Source organism: Oryza sativa, chromosome 8 (genome assembly GCF_034140825.1).
Source record: "Oryza sativa Japonica Group chromosome 8, ASM3414082v1".
Classification (NCBI taxonomy): domain Eukaryota; kingdom Viridiplantae; phylum Streptophyta; class Magnoliopsida; order Poales; family Poaceae; genus Oryza; species Oryza sativa.
The window spans coordinates 7,364,954-7,386,425 of NC_089042.1; the positions used below are offsets into that span (position 1 = coordinate 7,364,954).

Below are 21,472 nucleotides of genomic sequence, written 5' to 3' on the forward strand. Positions count from 1 at the left end.
TAATCGCAATGTTCGATCCCGTGCCTTTTTAGTCGGCGACCTGGTTTTGAGGAAAATTCAAACTACACGGGATCGGCACAAGTTATCTCCTCTATGGGAGGGGCCATTTATCATCTCTGAAGTCACCCGGCCAGGTTCCTATCGACTCAAGCGCGAAGACGGTACTCTCGTCGACAACTCTTGGAACATTGAACATCTTCGTCGTTTCTACGCTTAAGCTTATCATTGTACTTCCCTATCTTGACTGTCAACATCAAGTTTTCTTCTTGACGTTGTCAGTTGGGGGCTATCATCATAATAATGGAGTGTGATTTTTTATCAATTTAATTTGCTTACTTGGACTATCATTGCCTTGTTTGGTTTTTCTACTTAGTCTGCGAGGACTGAAAGTTTTTAATAGCTTCTTTGGGTTTTAGGCTCAACAAAGCTTGATAAAAGCTTTTAAGAAATCAACGACTTGGCTAGGATTATCAAGCACAGCATAAATACACCAGTATTGTACAAGTTGAGCCTCCATTTGCTACATTCATACTCAGTCAGAATCAGTCCTTTCATCATCAGAGTTATTACTACTCGGCTGAAGGTCGGTGTTGCGGAATTGATCTACGACGTCACTTGCAATCTTGTCAGCTGCATTTTGAGCATTGCTAATAAGATCAAGAGCAGCCTCTACGCTTGTCCCGTCTGCAAAGCCGTCAATGGCGTCAATTTCAATCCTCGGGTACAAGGATTTGGTCATCGCCAATGCCGTGCTAGCTCCCATACTTCCAGCTTTCTTGATATTCTTGAAATATACATCCGGAGCAACTCTCAGCTTGTCGAAGATTTCGGTTGCGTCGAGTGCACTCGGACCACTGTTATTGAGGAACATAGCTTGGACGAGTGGTGTAGCGACATTAGCGACTTCATCTCTTGCTCCTTCAAGCCTCTTGATCTTACCAACCAGGACGTCAAATTGAGCTTGAGATTTGATTTTGCGGTCTACAAAACACATTTATGATAAAAATCTACTGCATTAAAAAGAGAGAAGTTCAGATTGTCAGCTGGCAGTACCTTCAACCTCCTTCAAGGCCGAGTCCCTTTGCGCAGCCAGTTCTACCTTGTTTCTTTCCAGGGCTTCAATTTGTTTCTCCATTTGAGCCATCCTGGCAGCTTGCGCTGTTTGAAATCCAAATGGTTGAGGATACAGTTACGACAGCGTAAATTAATGGGACAGATCTAGAGATTACCTTTTGATGAACCACTTAGCTCGAAGTTTGAATCCTGGAGCTGGGCAATTCGGTCCCTTAATTCCTTCTCTGTCTTTTTGGCGAGCTCCTTGGCCTCGTGTAGCTGGTACCTAACTGCTTCAAGAGTTCCCAAATGAGGAACCAGCTTTTCTAAAGTTGCAGTCTTGGCCTCATTGCGAAGATGGATTCTCTGCATGATGGTTCATGGTTTAGATTTGCTGAAGAGAAAACAAAGTCATCAAAGGCAGTCACCCGGAAGATTTACATTCACAATGCGAGTAGCTTCTCCAAGTGCCTTCTTCAGCTGGCACACTTCCTCATCTTCTTTTTGACAATTTATGACGATGCCTGCAGCTTGTGAGTTCTCGTCCCACCATTTGAGCAAAATAGGAGGACGAGAGTCATCAGCCGCCTTTATTCGAGGGATTTCTTCTTCGTCATCGCCTGGTGGTCCTGATGTATTTCCAAGATATTAGACGAATAAGCTGAAGTTATTTAAATCGGCATCACTTGAGAAGATGAGTTACTTGAGGATGTTCCTAGCTGAGCGTGGGGTGATCCTTGTTCTTTATCTGGAGATCCAATCATTGAGTCGTTACCAGCCTCTGGTCCTTGAGAAGTTGTCGTCTGCGCTTCAACTTCGGGAGTTTCTTGATCTGGACCTACATCCGACTGGTTTCCAGTCGGGGGCTCTTGGGTTGTTGTAGTTTCAGTTGCTGCCGACTGGTTTCCAGTCGGAGGCTGGTCACTCGGATTGGCCTTATCATCTGAAGTATGGGCGCCAGTCGGCTGGCTTTTGGCAGTCGGCTCAGAATCCTTGGATGAACTTGGTTCTGTCACAGTCGGATCAGGATCTTTTCCAGTTGGATCTATGTCGGATGGTTTCCTGCAAAGTGTTCTTTCAATATTCAGTATTATTTCTATGAGAGAAGCATGTCGAAGGGAAATGGTACCAAGAGGTTTATACCTGGAAGATGTTCTAATCTTTGGCATTGGACAGCCAGCCAGTTTTTTCCTGGGAGTGGTACGCTTTGGGAGTTTATTGGGCGAGCCTTTGTCCCCAGATTTGTTGCCGTCGTCGCCTTCGTCGTCATTAAGCACCAGCTTTCTCTTGCGAGAACCTGTCTGCCCAGGCGGATTGGAGGTTTGAGGTTGCGGGTCTGATCTGTTTGTCGGCCCTCCACCTCCCTGAACGGTGTGCTGGCGAGGAGACCGGCGCTGAGTAATTGGGGGGTCAGACTTCATCAATACATATTCCTGAATGAGATGCCTCCACGGTTAGTTAACTCAACATGAAGACAAGATTATGTTTTGATCATGGGTTGAAGATTTCGGATACATACTTGCGGAGGCGGATTGAATGCGTTATATGGCACAACTGGCAGCTGATGTGAGTAGCTGACGACAATAGCATTTGAGAAGATTTTATACATTCTCTCCTTCATGATTTTAAAATCCAGAGAGTCTGGCTCTTCACGATTAGGATCATGCTTGCCGTCAAACTCGAATGCCGTACGGGATCTTTCTTTAATTGGTGCCAATCGGCATTTGATGAAATGCCGAGTAATCTGCTCTCCTTGTAAGCCTTGTTCTTTGAGTTTTAGCATGCGATCCATCAATTCCAAGGCTTGGGCAGCTTCATCCCCGATCGGAAGAGAGTTCCAAGTATCTTGGTACACCGGAGGAAGACAAGAGTACTCGGGAAGAGCAGGCTCAGGATTCTGAACATAAAACCAGTTCGCATGCCACCCTTTGTTTGAAGTCTTGAAGGGCATCGAGAAGTACTTCTGGCTCAGAGTCCCCCTCAGCTGAAATCCGGCCCCTCCGACTACACATGGCTTACTCTTGTTCGGTTGAGGTTTGAGAAAGAAGATTCGGCGAAACAGAGCGAAGTGGGGTTTAATTCCCAAGAAGGCTTCACAAACATGGATGAAATTGGCGATGTGGACTATGGAATTTGGATTTAGGTGATGCAAGCTGATTCCATAGAAGCTTAATATCCCGCGGAAAAATTTTGAGGTCGGAAGAGCGAAGCCGCCATAGAAGAAATGGGAAAAGACTACAACCTCGTGTGTATCGGGGGACGGAAAAGCCTCACCGCACGCTGGCCGCCACCCGATGATCTCTTTGGCAGGGAGAACGCCGTGCGCCACCATCTCCTTCAGGTTCTCCTCCGTCACGTCGGATGTCGCCCATTGGCCTTCAAAGCTTTCCTTCTCTTCTGCCATTGATTTTACTCGAATGCGCTGATTTGATTCGAGGGATGGCTAGGGAGAGGTGAGGGATTGAGGCGGTGGATCGCGGGAAGGATTTTGATGAACTTTTTGAAGGTGGATTTGAGTGGAATGGTGAACCCTAGTTTGCCGGCGCAGCTTTGTACTGTAGCAGGGAGTGGGGAAAATGGCGAGAGTTCCGGCGGGGAAGATGAAGTGTCGCTTGGATCTCGGGATTTCTTGTTAAGGGTATCGGAGGTGCAAATGGGCTTAGGCCTGAACAGTACCTCAGCCCAGTACTTTTGACAGCGTGGCCCATTGTGCTCCTTAGGGACTTAGGCATTTTTTGCTTTGGCAATTTATGCGCACAATAGTGTTGCCCAATGCTGATAAAATCCTTTTTACGCGGTCATATAATTCTTTGGAATTATTGCAGTGCAAATTAAAAGGTGCCCGACAGAAAGGTGTTATGCTGTTTTTGTAAGCTTTTTTAGGCTACAAAAGCTGTCTGGGTTAACTTGGAATGACTTGTTTTTACCATAGTCATTTCCTTGGTATGTTATATGCCTGTTTTCATTATGGTAAATAGTCATAGCCTAGGCTATTAGACTTATTCGTTACCATAATTTTTATAATTTTTGGTGGGTAATCTTTAGAGTTTTCTATTCGGATGCCCGTCCAGTGTGTTCATTCGTGAACCTTTTAGAGTGTTAACCACTCGGATTCTTTTTATTATGGCTAAAAGCAGTCGGCTAGAATGCCTCTTTAGGCGCCGCGTATGCTTTTGTCATATGATGCACGATTGTGCTATTATTTTGTTCTCAACTATATGTTTAGTCTGTTAACTAATCACATAGTTGGGGGCTACACCTAATTAGGTGCATCTATTCGATGCACCATATTCTTTATCTTTTCGCCCTTTACAGTCTTCGTCTTCGCTACTCGGCAGATCTTGGCATGAAAGGTTTGAAGCACTCGGATTATTATCTTTGAGAAGGCTATGATGGTTGACTGCAAAGGTCTCGGGGGCTACTGTGGAGATTATGGATATCCCATATCTACACGGCGATGGAATTTGGACTGAATATAGGATACCAAATATAGATAGAATATCTTATTTGTGTCTCGGGTTTGTTTCTCAACTTGTACATCAAGGAAATACCTTGAGACTTAGTCGGTTACGACTGAATTTTATCTGTATCTGCATATTCCGTTAGGGATATAGATTATCTTTTGTAACACGGACTCCTTCCCATATATAAGGGGGGTCCGGGTGCCTCTAGGGGCATATGTTGATTTTCTCCAAATCATACAATCAATAAGACACTCGGCGGATTCATCCCCGGACAGGAGTAGGGTATTACTTCTTGAATAAGAAGGCCTGAACCTGTATAAATCGTTTGTCTCCAAACCCATACACTTCTCCAGCTTGATAGCCACCCCCTTTTATTATTGCCGAAATCTAGTTTCGACACTACTGCTCTGTCAAGTCCACATCCACCACCGTGTTGCAACCTTGCAACGCAGCTTTGGTGGTAGTAATCGAGGATGGCAGCATGTAAGCATGGGTGAAGGAGAAAGCACTCCAGAATTAGGGATCCACGACTGCTTGCCAGGAATGATTTCTTCAACCAATAACAGAGCTGAAAATGGCACACTTTGTTAATTATCTGAGAAAGTGAGGGCGTCCGCTGCATTATCAAGTTGATGCTAGGAATGGAATACCAGGAAAACGGCGGCATCGGCTATAGACGACCTCGGCTCCGTCGACGGCGGATGGGGAGGACGTCGGCTCCAGCCGCGGTCGATGGGGAAGAGGGCCGACCTCGAGTGCACGGTGGCGATGATGGTGGCGGCGGCGGCGGAAGGGGCCGCCCTCGGCGCCGGCCGTGGTGGATGGGCGTGGGCAGCGGCGACAGGAGAAGGTCGGCGTGGGCGGCGGCGGCCTCGGCGCTGGTATGGCGGTGCGGTGGTGCGTCGTCGCTGATCCGTCGCGAGGAAGAGGGAGGTCCGGCGTTGCGGCGGAGCGAGGAGGCGAGGTCGCTGGTCCGGCGGTGGACCGTCGCGAGGAGAGGAGGCGCAGAGCGAGGATGCGCGCGGGGAGCAAGTAGGCGGAGTCATCGCGCTAGGGATTTGCGCAGCGTAGTCACCGCGTGGGGGATGACATCGCTGGTGGGATGATATCGGGCGAAATCGCTGGAGGAGATGGAGCTACGGTGTACAGCGGATGAGATTAGATGAGATGCAGATAAACGGTAGCGATTGATCTGCATGATTTCACCCGTAGGATTGAAGGGGGGCAACTCCTCTTTTTTATATTAGTATTTATATTTATATTAGTATAGATGTCCTCTTACGTGGTCATATTTTGTGAACTGTGATGCTACGTCCTGTTATTTGTGATGACAATGGACTAACCATATATCAACTTGATGTGCTCTGCTAATGATTATATGCTCTGTTAGTTCTAAGTTTCTAATTCAATTGACTCACTCTGAATAGATGATGGCTATATATTTATGAATGAATGAATAAGTGAATGCTCACATGAATCAAGTATGTAAATTTTGTAGTACAAAAACTGAAAGCACACTACAGGATTGGTCCTTATATGTGTGCTTGCTTGCAAAAAAAAACTGAATTTCTGAAATTAGTGGCACATTAGCAGAATCAAATCCCTGAATGAGGTTTATTGAATGATGCGGCAATTTGCATGTTCTACAATTTGATAATTATGGCAAGATCTGTACTGTGTAGATAGTTCAATTATAACTTATGAAATCTGACATTGAATAAAAAGAGATGGTGACTAACTTCTTTTGATGATTTACTACTACTATCTATATGTCCTGACATTTATGTATGCTTTACAGAGCAAGTAACACAATTTATGTCATACTTGATTAGAATGGTTGATGAGGCCAATAATTGAACTATTGATCAACTAATTATATATATGCAATTGATCTCGATGCTAAGCTCTTAAATCTACTCTAATCTATCTATTGTACAAGGTTTTCTAGTCATTAATCTTAATGCTTCCAATTTTACTGGAAGTTACTGTTGTGGTGAACTCCATTCGGTGAATTTTTGAGATTTTTCTCATGTGCAGTTCTTCGGTATGCCCATCTACCAAACGACACATGCAACCGATTAGGAATCACCCTAGAAAGAATCATCCTCGAAAACTCCGGTACCTGGTGCAAAGTAATCGTCACTAGACACCTCACATCCTGCATCCAAGTTTAAAAACAACAAGGGATGGGTCAATACATTAGGTATTGCCAAGTACTACCCAAACCTTGGGAAACCTAGGACTATTTCAAGCTGAGATCAAGGGTGGCTATATTTGTGGCTCATTTTCAGCATAAAGCAAATTTTGTTTCACAATAGTAAATAATACTCCCTCCATTCCATAATATAAGACACAACTACTTTTTTTGGATGTTCCATAATATAAGGCACACATGCATGCATAGAATTAATTAGTACCCTCTTATTCATTAAATTATTATTTTCTAAATCCTCTACCCTTAAGATCTTTAATTCTATTGGATGCATGCATTACATTTATTAGGGTGATCTAAACTAGAAGATGATAGTAATTGTTTCTTGGTCTTTGAATTAAGGGTGGTTGTGCCTTATATTTTGAAACGGAGGGAGTAGTAGATTGCAACGAAACTTTGTAAATCAAAGGATAAACAACAGTAATAGTAACATTAATGTTATCAGAGTACCATCCTTGTGCCCTCCATGGCAACAAGTAACAATTTTATTCTTAACCCACGCTGGGCAAAAATCATCACCATTATTCACCATACCCATTTCACAATTTATTTAACAAAAATCACCAACACTATGCTTGTATCATTTCACCAAGTCGCTCATGACCGTGAACACGGCTAATCGATTAGTTTAGACTCTACAGAGTTTATGCACTTTACCCACATGACACGGGCTAGCAATCATGTAAACCATGCCACGCGATACCAAACCGGTACTCGTTTTGCTAGCCTGTGACGAAGCCACTACATTGCTCAAAGATTAACCTTGCATGAGCATGGAGAGTGTTTCTCCACATTGGCCATGAACCAATGCCACTAGGAAAGGTGGGCCCTAACCTAATCCTAACGCCATGAGGCGAACAAATCCGCTCCCTCAACGAGGCACTATCCGTTATATTGGATATGCTCAGACGCCCATGCCATATGGTGAACGCAACTGTTCCCATAGAGGGTCACATGGGTAGCTCCTATGAACCACGCTCACACTAGTCCCTACTACAACGGCATCCCAATGCAAGGTTAAGCAATAAGCAACATAAGAAGCTAAGGTTACCCCATAACCAACACACATAGTTGCACTGTAATCTTAGTTGGTGACATATAGTTTAGTCCTTAATTGACCCAGGCAAACACTCCCCTTATCGGTGCACAACTACTACCATATGCACACTACTTGCCACCCAAGTCGAAAAGAATTATTTTCAGTTTCCCATTTTCATAAAGAACAAAGACAACTCCTCTGTAAAATTATCCCATTTGTAAAGAATGATTATCATGTCATATATAACCATCAGTAATTTTTTTCTAAGCATAGCTAAGCAAGTAGCTACAGTAGTAGCTCGAATATACCCACAATGTGCTTGTACAACACCCATATATACTCAGCCTAGGGCTTCAACAGTAATGATAATCAATATATCAAGTTAGATAATGCGGCAATTAGGTCATTTTTTATCAATATCCCATTTTTATAAAACATCGCATGCAATTTATACAATAGTAAAGCATTTGCGAAAATATACGACTCAACATGATCGAAGGAGGAATTGAATAGGACTTGCCTTGCTCAGTTGGTTGCTCAAATAACTCTTGGTCCTGCACACTCTCACTAACATCAACAATCAATTCGTCCTCTATCTAAATTTAAACATACATTCAAATGAACATCCAATAAAACTCCAAGATAAAATATGATGCATGGGTGCATGAACATGTTTAGTGTAAAGAGGGTGATTTAATATAAATTTAGGAGAAAGAATCGCTTAAATACGATGTTGTATGTGCAAGTTATCGTGTTTCATTAAAGTACGGTAAATACCACGCTTACTATTCAAATTTAAATTAGTGAAAATTTTCACAACAGTGGTGATAATTTTGAGTGTACAGTATTAAAGAGAGCATTATTATGAATCTAACAAAGTTTGGTTCACCTCAATCGGAGTTAAAATGAATTCTCTATGATTTTCCAAAGTTTCAGCATTTTATAGTGCATAAATAATTAACTGGAACCATTTTCTTAGATTGATTAATTTCTCTTTACAAAAGGCTGAAGCGTACTGTCTAGAGTACGCTTTCCTACATGGAAAACGTATTTTCATAGTGCGCATCCACTTAAAACAGTGGGGTCCACATGTAAGTGTCTCGTAGATTTATATCTCCAACCCTATACTTTTTGTATTTACGTATAAGTCCAAGGTCCCACTTGTAAGTGAATTGGCGCTTTGTATCGGGAACCCTAGAGTTTTGCTTATTTACGAACGGGTCCGGTCTTCTTCCCCGACAGGAAGGAACGAGGGGAGCGGCATGGGGGCGGCTCGGGACGGCCTTGCCGGCGGCGAGCGGCGGAGGGGCTGGCTAGGGCGGAGGAAGGGGTGGCTAGAGGAGGTCCTCGCGCTACACCTAGGGGCGGAGGCGCAGCCGGGGGTGTCTAAAGGCAGCGAGCGCCATGGCCGGCGTTGGCGGCGGTTCTGGACGTCGGCCGCCGGCGTGCTACGATCGACAGCGATTCGATTCCTTGCTAGGGGAGGGCCTAGGGACTACGAGAATCCTTAACCCGTGCGTGGTTGGAGTGGAGACGGTCAGAGGCGGCGTGGCGACGAGCTCCAGAGGTGGTCGGCGGCGACAATGGTGGCGGCGGCTCTCCGGTCGAGGGGTCCTAAAATAGATTGAGGAAATGGACTTAGGGAGGTCCTGGGAGCGTGATGGCGCAGGGGAATGGAAGGCAGCTCACTGAGGCGACGGCTCGATGGTGTGGGTTCGGCGGCGGGGCACGACGGTGGCGCAGCCGTTCCCGGCGAATCGGAGGGTTTCGGGCTTCGGCTTTGGGAGTGGAGGTTGAGGGTGGTGTGGAGAGTTAGCTGGCGCGAGGGAGGAGCGAGGGGCGGATGCGGAGGCTGTCGTGATGCGTTCGGCGTCTCGCGCGCGCAGGCGGTGTCGGCGGGAAACACGACGTCAGCGGGGCAGAGGGAAGGCTAGCGCGGCATCGGCTTTACAGGATTTGCAGAGGGAGGTGAAGGGGGTAGGCAGAGGGAGACAGGGCGGTCGGTCTCGCCTTGTCGCTTCGGGCGTCGGCTTTGGCAGGGGTCGGCGGCTCCGGGTTAGCGAGGCGCGCGGCGAGGCCGGCTTTGCAGGCGGGAGACTTGGAGGCAGGGGCATCGGCTTTGCAGACGGCAGACGCAGGTCGGCGGCCCTGCAGAGGGAGGCAGCAACGGTCGGGTTCGTCGCGTCTCGTCGCTCCGGGCAGAGGGGCGGCGTCGGTTGGGCGTGGCGGCTGCGAGGCAAGCGCTGGGCGCGGCAGGGCATCGGGCAGAGGCGGCGTCAGCTTTGCACAGCCTTGCAGCGAGATTCGCGGGCAGAGGAAGAATGGGCGGCTTGGAGGCGACGACCTTCGGCTCGCATCCTATGTGTTCGATGGAATGCCTGCAAGGAAAGAGAGGGGAAGAAATAGGAGAGAGAGATGGGGTGCTGGGCCACTGGTAGGTGGGGTCCAGGGTGCTTGGGCCCATTGATCAGAGAGAGATAGGGAGATGAGAGGTCAGGAACATTCCTTTCCAAGGATTTTTAGAGAGGTCCGAGGGTTTGTCGAATTTTTTTCGGAATAGCTACATTGCTCAAAAGCATGCGCCAATTTTATTGGAAGTTACTGTTGTGGTGAACTCCATTCGGTGAATTTTTGAGATTTTTCTCATGTACAGTTTGTTTTTTGAAAATTCAAACAAGTTTCTTTCTTTTATTCCAATTTAAATTAATTTTGGGTGCTTTCATCTTTTTAATTGAGATGCAAAAACCGAGTTATATCTAATTGAATTTGTTGTTTATTATTTATCATCATTATTCTTATTGTTTTTTCTCTAATTTAATTTATATATGCAAAATGAAATGATGCATAGAAAATCTAAAAACAACTAAATCAAATTTTCACCACAATAATATAAATAATTTTTTTTCATTATATTGAATTTCCAAGTTTCTACAGTTTGGGTTTGTTACAGCTATTCCATTCATGGAGGTTACAGCTCAACAGAGCTTACTCGGTGGAATAATTTTGAAGATTTCCACTAATTTGTTTTTAAATGGAATTGTGGTCAGATCTTGAATATTTGGCACTGCACTTAAGTCCCTCGAGGTCTCTAAAATTGAAGTTGCTCTGAGATTAGGGACTGATTTGTAATTATTCTAGAACTCATAGTCAGTTTTGCAAGGGTATCAATTGTCCATAAATTTTTTGGTAGATAAATTAATGCTTATATATGATTTAGTCGTGCATCTATTTGCTTGCTGGGATTAAAATGATTTGCTCTAGTTTTATTTCATTTTCTCGGTTAGTATATTGATTTGTTTTATGATTTAGACCGTCAGGAAAATTGGTCTCAAGGCAGAAAAAAAATAAAAAACCACAATGCCACAATGCAATCCACATGCCAATATGGATTACTAAACAATACTTTCTCGACACATTATGAAAATGAACTAGCAAGTATAGCCACACACAAACTGATTCATCCATTAAAATTTAAGCAAACTTCCAAGTCCTGCAAGTTTTAACCAATATACACATACAACCAGCAGTTCACCGTCAAGTACAATTTTTTATCACCCACTACAAAGTAAACATGGGACTACTTGTCTTCCGGCAGTAATAATCCAAGCTGCAGATCAGACAGCGAATGCACCATCTTATACCTTTTCCAAGCATTTTATCTCGAGCTATTTTCACCTCTTTTACATGTCTTCTAAATGTAACAGATTGTGGTAAAAACAAATCAAGATATATGAGAAAACAATATTGTAAGCTGAATAAGATGACATATGCGAAAAAATTGTAGTTAATGAGGATACTATGAACTAAATAAATATCGAATAAAATTAAATGACAGGGTAAATATCTTTCACATCAACAGGATAATAACTGAGTAATCATATGGCAGCTAATCATCAGATCAATACAAACATATATACAGTGCTTATTCCTCGTTCAGACAGTGCATAAAGAAAGAAAATTAAGTTACAAACCATTAACCATCGCAATACACACAGCCACATCGGAGCACATCGAGATCATACAGTACCAGTTACAAACCATCATATCGCATATACACACACACACAGGAGCACGCATGCATCATACAGTACCAGTTACGTACAAACCATGGCATACTACACACACAGGAGCTAGCACATCGAGATCGATGATACAATACCAATACCAAGCAAATATAGGCAGGCAAACAGTAAATAAAGAGAGTAGCAGGTATTATTACAGACCGAGATCGAGATCGAGATGGTACGGGACGTTGGTCTCTGGCAGCCAACTGCCACCGTCGATGAAGCTGTCAACGGTGAAATTGCGTACCTCGTGTGGTGCAAGAAGGTGGAAACCATGCCAGTTAACACGCTGGGTGACGTTGGCCCCAGCCCCAGTGTTGTTGTACTCCGCGTAGTAGACGGTGCTGGCGGTGGAGCGCTCGTCGGTGGCGTTGTTGATGCGCCACGCCACCCATCCCTTGGGATTGACCACGTTGCCGTCCAAGTAGGACGACATGAAGATGACGCGGGAGTCCGGGTGCCAGGGGCGGCCCAGGTAGGTGTCCACGCCCCTCAGGTCCTCCTTGGTCGACACGTTGCACTCCTGAAATACGAAACCCGAGCGTGCGACGACGGGCTCGGAGTGGTTGCGCCCTTGCGCGGTGATGGTGTTGTGGGAGCCCTCCAACGGGCGACGCACCAGGAGGTGGCACATCTGGAAGACGGCCGTCGCCTCGCCCCACACGAAATCAATTGTCCCGGAGATAACACATTCCCTGTAGAACTGCCTGTAAACATCTGCCAGCAGCGTGTCCTGGTAACCCGTTATCTCGCACCTGAAGAAGACGGCGCGATCCGACTTCACCACCACCGCCGCCGCCTGCATTGCCTGCGGCCCCGCGGTGTTCTCCACCGTAAGCTCTCGCGCGATGAACCCGTCCTTTTGCACGTCTGTACGTACGTATATCAATTACTGTACTATATATCAACAAGTTCCATGCATGCATGTGTATGTATATATCAATTTGCACCATGCATGTACGCACGCACGCACGCATATATATATAATTTTTTGCTACTGGCCGGTTAATTTGACGTTAAACTTTTAGCAGGCTAAAATCACACAGTTTAATTAGTGCTCCCTTATATATATCGATCATCTTAAAGAAATCAAAGCACGTACGGAGGTGAAGCTAGAGTTGATCCTATATATGATCCATGTCCACTATGAAAGAGCAGGGTGTCTAGCTAGCTACCAACTGAGCAAGCACGTTATTTTGATATAATTATGTAGGCAAAACAAAAATTACATTGCAGTTTTATACTGTAAGTAGTTACAGTTATATAACTTTATTGTATTAACTTACATTGTAGCTTTTAGTTTTTTGTTTTAAATTAGCAAATATAAATTATGTAATATAACGATCCAGCATATTAACTGTACAATATATCTACTTGATATTGTAAGTATACACAAGCTTAATAGCATTTTAAAATTCAATTATTCTTTTATTTTGAAACCCGCTCTCTATATTAATTACAGTATAAATACAATGTTCTTAATTACACTATAATTTACATAAAGTTCTAATGCAATATATACGTGTGTGAGCGTACGTATGTAACCTTTTTATTCTAAAGTTTTGTAAAGTAATTTATTTGTAGTGCATTTTCTAACTAGGATACTTGTTTCTTTAATCTGGTCAAAGAGTTTTATGTGTCTTATATTGCTCTAATGTAGACTATATCATGTTAATCGGGCGGTATAAAAATCTGTGTGATTTATTCCGTTGAAAATTTGTTGACAAACAAATAGCTAGTCCCGCTATATATATATATATATATATATATATATATATATATATATATATATATATATATATATACACACACGCATCGATCATCTAGCTAGCTACCAATTAATTAGTGATTAGTCGTCATAATTAATACACATGTACGTAGTAAGCACAAATCTAGTCAAATATTTATATATGTACTGGAAAACGATTTACTTACTCAGTGTGCCCGTACAGGCCGTCCCCCGATTCTTGTTTTTGCTCTTCATGCCGCTGATTATGGTACGCCCGATCCCGTCGCCTATCATGGTAATATTAGGCCTCCATATCTCAACGTCTTCGACGTACTTGCCAGCTTTCACATGGATTGTGTACCGGCGCCCGCTCGTGTCCGCCTCTGCTGCCTTCACGGCTTGCTTGATGGTAGTGTACTGGCCGGTGCCGTCGGCCGCCACGACGGCATCCACCGCCATGCCGGCCACAGACATCCCCAGGAGGCGCCGGTCTCCGGGTCGCACCCAGAGAGGCAGCTGCAGCTGGCCCTGGCCGCCCCAAGTCGACGACGACTCGGCAGCTGCCCCGGCCACGGCGCCGGCGGCGAGTTGCTCCTCCGTGGCTACCAGCCACAGGAGGAACGGGACTACTACCCAGTAGCGAAGCAGCGCTGCTTTGTAGTACTGCTTCATCTTGCTAGCTAATGATGATAGAAAAAGCTCTGATCGATCGATCGATGTATCTGTCTGTCTTGCAGCGCCTCGCAGTCCACCACTGCCTACCTATTTATACAACCACTCCAACTCTTCATGCTGCATATGCATGCCCAACAAGGGCTGGAGAAAGCTATGTGCACTGCATGTTACTAATGGAACCAACAACTACGACTGAGGCCGGCCGGCCGGCCGGGGTCCCCATGCATTTGCATGTCTTGCTTCCTCTCTTTCTCTTTCTATTGAAGAAACACCAATAGTTAATTCATGCATGGTTGCTCTCACTGTGTGTTCTCTTGTGCAACTGAGGAGCTAGCTAGTACAATTTCAGTACGTACTTATAAACTCTTTTGATTTCGTTATTTCTATTAATTATGTCCCGGGTTAGATTTCATGTGTTTTTTTCCCTGATTTCACCACTGTAGTCTCTCTCCTCTCTCTCTCTCTCTCTCTCTCTCTCTATATATATATATATATATATATATATATATATATATATATATATATATATATATGCATATGCATTTCAATAAGTATAACTTTTCGGTTTTAAGTTAAGAATTACTTATTTATTTCATTCCCATAAGAAAAAGGGACTAGCTAAGAAACTGTCGAGTGTTTTTTAAGGGGAAAATTTTCAAATCTAACTATAATATATAATTTCATTAGAACTATACTATAATAATAATAACTTGTATATATGTATTAAAATAATATATGCAACTTTATATCTAATTTATATAAAGATAACAATGTAGTTATAGTGTAGTTACACTATAGTTACAATGTAATTACAATGTAATTATAGTGTAACTACAATGTAACTAGCATGTAACTGGAATGTAACTTAGATGTAACTTGAACAAATCTACCATAAACATGCGATGATGGAACTAGCTTATGAAAAAAGGGTTTAGATCCGATAGCAAAATATCTTAGCACAAATCTTAGAGCGGAATTGACAGCTAAAAAATTTGACAGTTTTCACTCAAGAAAACTGTCGACAGTCATCTTAGTAGTTCCGAACAAAAATAGGCATGTTAATTAATATTGGGTACTCCATTAATATATATGTGCATAAATTAATGAAGCAGTGATCATAGAGAAATATATATATATATATATATATATATATATATATATATATATATATATATATATATATATATATATAGGACACTCATATGGGGCACCATGGTGCCCGGGCACCATGGTATCAAATGCACAAAACCACTCAAATTTTTCAAATTGTGAGTATATACCTAGTTATAATAATTTGATTCATACCTATACCTATCAACAAAACAACTCAAATTTAACTTTATTTCACAATCCATGATTACATACCTAACTAATTATATGTATGGATGCTATATACTTAGAATCAAAATCTAACAAAAACAAGTTCAAATTCAGTTCAAACTTGCTTTGAACTAGTTAGTAAAGTAGTTAATGTTAATACCTAAGTAATTAAAAAAGTTTCATACTCATTTGAATTGGGTATATACTAAATTTCAACAATGGTGCCCGGGCACCATGGAGCACCAAACAAATTTACTATATATATATATATACACATATATATATATATATATACATATATATATATAGACACACACACTAGCTAGCTACAATTAAGCAGGCATGCAGGGGCCACTTTTTTCATAACACAACAAATTGTAAAACTACCAAAAGAGCTAGCGCTAGCTATAGCTAATAGCTATATATGATCTATATATAACAGGATATGGATTATTCCCCCCACCGATAGTTAGTTATAGTAGTACTGGTCCTCGATCTAATGCTCTCTTCTAGCTAGGAGTAGTGCGTATTGATTGGTCGGCAGGTCATTCTGTGTTGCAGCGAAGAGCTATCTAATTAGTTAACTAGTAACATACAGCGATCCGTCGGCCACTCGGTGCATGTTGCAACGAAAAACTATCTTAGTAACATGCAGCTAGCCGACCGGCTGGACGATGAGACCAGTCACTCGAAGATATAGTTAGCTAGTAGATCGATCGTGCTGTAGTGGATCCACATGCATATGTCCATGCGTCATGCATATATGGGACGACAGACACGGCTGGCCGGCATTCGATCGATATATGGTCTTACCGCAGATCTATCATCGATCGGTATATGTAAGACTAACAAAGCTAGCAGTGGCTAGTTAAACATTCACAGAGGTTCAATTCCTAACTTTGCTACTATAGTCTATACGTCTGCTCTCAGCTAGCTTGCTCTCTATATATCGAGCGAGCGATCGAGCACGTTCACGTGCCGCCTATGTTGGCTATATATGATGATTACATTTTAACTTATCGACAAATTTTCTACTAAAATTATAATCATAACATAACTGTATTATTATAATTTATATATAATCACATTAATTACAACCTGTATGCATGTAATTTTTAAAAATCCTGTGGTAACATACTATTACCGTGAATCCCCTCACCTGTCCATGGACAGTGATTATTAATGGCAAATTTTGTCAAGAACATCGCGACTTCGTGGTTTTAGCAGTAGAACACTACACAAATTCACTTTTTGGAGCAAAACACTCTCTAAACGTGGTTAGTTGCTAGCGAACACCATGCGTCCGTACCAATCAAATAATAAAAATAGTGTATTCGTCCTAACAAAGTGATAGGGGCCCAAATATTTACGCGGAGTGACCAAATTGCCCCTTATTTCTCTTCCTCTTTGTCTTCCTCACTTCTTCCTTCTCTCTTGCTATATCTCTCTCATTTCTCTGTTCTTCGGCGAGGCGTGCGAGCTGAGAACGGCCGCCGTTATAAGTGTAACAGTATACGCAGCGATGACAAAGGTGCGGTGGAGGAGTACGAACGGTATCATGTATCTCTCCACCGGACAGCCCTCCCCCCCAAGTCGCCATTACCCGATCTGCTCGACTCGTAATCGACGCCGCCGGCTCGATTGCTCCAGCGTGGCACCGTTGTCTGATCCGTTCAGCTCGACGCCAGTGAATAGCGACGGCTGTCCTCAACGTCCAATCCAGAGCCAACCAAGCTCTCATCCCTCTCTACACGAGGACGGTGGTGATGGAGACAAGCCCTTCAAAGCAGAGGACTGGCATCAAGGAGGATCCAATGCGGCCTGGAGAGGAGGCAAGGGTGGCACCGGTCGGCGAGGTGGAGTGTCGCGGATGAGTCGGGGTAGAGCGGTGTGTCGAGCAGGCCTGTTCTCTTAGGGAGCCGGCGGGGTGGTCAATAGGGTCCGCGTGGAAGCCTAGGCTGAGCCGACCGATGGTGCGGTTTCAGGAGAAGGCATCGGCCAGAAGAGGAACTGAGGAGGACGTACAGCGGAGAAGACGGTGTCGTCCTTGATCCAGAGAAGCAACGGCGCGAAGGATTGCTGGGTGTACGTAGCCGAGGCGCCATGCGGGTGATGGAGGCGGAGGAAGACGATGCCGTGCTACCAAGGTCGGCAGCTCTGACTGACGCAGTGAAGAGGGGTCTGTCGGAAGCATGCAGTGAATGGGCAGGAAGAAGAGGACTAATATGACAAGTGGGGCCAGTGGTATTTTTGACCTTTGATTTTTCATGTTGTTTCTTTCTCCTATTCATATTTCACTTGCATGAATCTTGAAAAAAAAATCTAAATTCAAAATTATGTGAAAGTTATATACATGTTACGTACATTAAAGTAATATGTAAATTATAATATAATTACACTATAATTATATTTACATTTGATAAATTTTTGTGAGAAAATTTGTCAATAAATATATAGAAAATTGTTACGTAGCGACCTCCTACTCAGAGCACATAGGGGCTTGGCTAACTAGTAATTTGCATGTGCTAAAGCTACGTTGTTATTTTGTGTTGTAATTCAAATTATATAATTGATATGACAATATATGTTTTGACAGTAAGCATATAATGAAATATATTTATGAATTGCATGGGCTATAGTAAGGCAGTTGAAAAGGAGATATAATGAAGGGATCATTTCACCGGAAACAATTTCCTGTTTTGCAGGAAACCCACAATTTAGGCGATTGTGCCCTCGAAGAAGAGGGGCAGCATGGAGATGATGCAATGCTGCCTAATTAAGCATTATTTTTTAATAATGGAAAATCATCAATTTCAGTATTGGACACAACAGCCTGTCATTCCAAAATTGTTCCTATAGTCCAAGCTTAACTTGCATCTGGAATATTTCCTTCCTGCTTTTTTTCCCTATCCTTTTTTTTTCGAAAAACTGTAAACAAGGTCATGCAGGAATTTATATCATGTCAATATATGAAAAATACACGAGCTAGCTTATGGTACACAAAAGATTAAAAAACAATCATAGAGTTATTTGATCTTGGATGAAAAATACAGGTGCTAGCTTATGAAAAGCACTGCAATCACTGATAAAAAGAAGCTTACTAATTAAGCAAGTGCCTGAAGAGGCCGGCCGGGGTCCCCATGCATTTGCATGTGTTGCTTCGTCTCTTTCGATTGAAGAAACACTAAAAGTTAATTCATGCATGCATGCATGGTTGCTCTCACTGTGTTCACTTGTGCAACTGAGGAAAAAGCTACTTCCTCCGTTTCGTAATGTAAGACATTCTACCATTTTCTATATTTATATTAATGTTAATGAATCTAAATAAATATATATATCTAGATTCATTAATATTAATATGAATGTAGAAAATACTAGAATGACTTACTTTGTGAAACGGAGAGAGTAGCTAGCTAGCTAGTACAACTTTAGTACGTACTAATTATAAACTCTTTTGATTTGGTTATTTTTATTATGTCCCTGGTTAGATTACATGTTTTGTTTTCTCCGACTTGAATAAGTATAAATTTTCGGTTGTAAGTTAAACTTACTTATTTCATTCCCATGAGAAAAATAGGCGCCATTTTAATAATGGGGTACTCCATTAATATATATGTGCATAAATTAAAAAATATATATGTATACACACTAGCTAGCTACAATTAAGCAGGCATGCAGGGCCACTTTTTTTATAACACAACAAATTGTAAAACTAGCAAGAGCTAGCTATAGCTAGAAGCTATATATATGATCTATATGGATTATTCCCCTACCGATTAGCTAGTTATAGTAGTACTGGTCCTTGATCGATCTAATGCTTCTCTTCTAGCTAGGAGAAGTATGTATTGATTGGTTGGCTGGCCATTCTGTGTTGCAGCGAAGAACTATCTTGGTAACTAGTAACATGCAGCGATATATCCGTCGGCCACTCCGTGTTGCAGCGAAAAACTATCTTAGTAACATGCAGCCGACCGGCTGGACGATGAGACCAGTCAATCGAACATATAGCTAGCTAATAGAGATCGATCGTGGTGTAGTGGATCCACATGCATATGCCCATGCATCATGCATATATGGGACGACAGACACGGCTGGCCGGCATTCGATCGATATATGGTCTTACCGCAGATCTATCATCGATCGGTATATGTAAGACTAACAAAGCTAGCAGTGGCTAGTTAAACATTCATAGAGGTTCAATTCCTAACTTTGCTACTATAGTCTATACGTCTGCTCTCAGCTAGCTTGCTCTCTATATATCGAGCGAGCGATCGAGCACGTTCACGTGCCGCCTATGTTGGCTATATATGATGATTACATTTTAACTTATCGACAAATTCTCTACTAAAATTATAATCATAACATGACTGTATTATTATAATTTATATATAATTAGATTAATTACAACCTGTATGCATGTAATTTTTAAAAATCTTGTGGTAACATACTATTACCGTGAATCCCCTCACCTGTCCATGGACAGTGATTATTAATGGCAAATTTTGTCAAGAACATCGTGACTTCGTGGTTTTAACAGTAGGACACTACACAAATTCACTTTTAGAGCAAAACACTCTCTAAACGTGGTTATTTGCTAGCGAACACCGTGCGTCCGTACCAATCAAATAATAAAAATAGTGTATTCGTCCTAACGAAGTGATAGGGGCCCAAATATTTACGCGGAGTGACCAAATTGCCCCTTATTTCTCTTCCTCTTTCTCTTCCTCACTTCTTCCTTCTCTCTTGCTATATCTCTCTCATTTCTCTGTTCTTCGGCGAGGCATGCGAGCCGAGAACGGCCGCCGTTATAAGTGTAACAGTATGCGCAGCGATGACAAAGGTGCGGTGGAGGAGTACGAACGGTATCATGTGTCTCTCCACCGGACAGCCCTCCCCCCCAAGTCGCCATTACCCCGATCTGCTCGACTCGTAATCAACGCCGCCGGCTCGGTTGCTCCAACGTGGCACCGTTGTCTGATCCGTTCAGCTTGACGCTAGCGAATAGCGACGGCCGTCCTCAACGTCCAATCCAGAGCCGACCAAGCTCTCATCCCTCTCTACACGAGGACGGTGGTGATAGAGACAAGCCCTTCAAATCAGAGGACTGGCATCAAGCTAGCTAATAGAGATCGATTGTGCTTTAGTGGATCCACATGCATATGCCCATGCATCATGCATGCATGGGACAGACACGGATGGCTGGCATTCGATCTTACCGCAAATCTATCATCGATCGATACAACAAATTAAGCTAGCAATGCTAATTAAACATTCATAGAGGCTTATTAATTCCTACTTTGCTACTGTACAAGTAAGTCATACTAGATGCTATGTACTGTAGCTCTCACCTAGCAAGCTCTCTATATACCGAGCGCGCCATCGAGCGTGTTCACGTGGCTGGCCGCCCTGCTGGCGTGCCGCCTGTGTGTTATACATATCTGATAATTACATTTTAACTTGTCGACAAATTCACTTCTAAAATTATAATCATAGCATTATTATATTATTATAACTTATGTATAATTATATTAATTATAACTTGTATGTATGTAATTTTTAAAAATCCCGTGGTAACATACTATTACCTTGAATCCCTCACTTGTCCACGGACAGTCATTTTTTCACTTTCCCACTTGCTTGAATCTCGAAGGAAATCTAGATTCAAAATTATGTGAAAGTTATATAGATGTTACATTAAAGTTATAGGTAAGGTATAATACAATTACACTATAATTATATTTACATTTGATAAATTTTTAAAAGAAAACTTATTGCGCACGCAGCTCTGAGCCGTAGGGGCTTGGCTAATTAAAGCTAAGAACCGACATAATGACCGCATAAATGAAATATATGTATACCATTGTGCTTGTTCTCAATTAAACCGCTCGTATATGGTACTCCCTCCGTTTCATATTA

General features: G+C 42.6%; 2 protein-coding genes across 2 annotated transcripts; both read right to left on the reverse strand.

Moving 5' to 3' along the window:
• Positions 1-532: 532 nt before the first annotated feature.
• Positions 533-3,457, reverse strand: LOC136351427 (uncharacterized). The gene is made up of 7 exons (XM_066303528.1): positions 3,328-3,457; positions 2,197-2,350; positions 1,757-2,115; positions 1,495-1,682; positions 1,230-1,419; positions 1,054-1,158; positions 533-684 (listed from the first exon to the last, which is right to left on the reverse strand). The coding sequence occupies exons 1-7, from the start codon at positions 3,455-3,457 to the stop codon at positions 533-535; spliced, it is 1,278 nt and encodes a 425-aa protein (XP_066159625.1).
• Positions 3,458-11,620: 8,163 nt separating this feature from the next.
• On the reverse strand, positions 11,621-14,368 carry LOC4344960 (probable pectinesterase/pectinesterase inhibitor 32). Its single transcript, XM_015794084.3, has 2 exons — positions 13,768-14,368; positions 11,621-12,702 (listed from the first exon to the last, which is right to left on the reverse strand). Exons 1-2 carry the CDS (start codon positions 14,231-14,233, stop codon positions 11,984-11,986), a joined length of 1,185 nt encoding a protein of 394 aa, XP_015649570.1. The 5' UTR covers positions 14,234-14,368; the 3' UTR covers positions 11,621-11,983.
• Between the last annotated feature and the right edge of the window lie 7,104 nt (positions 14,369-21,472).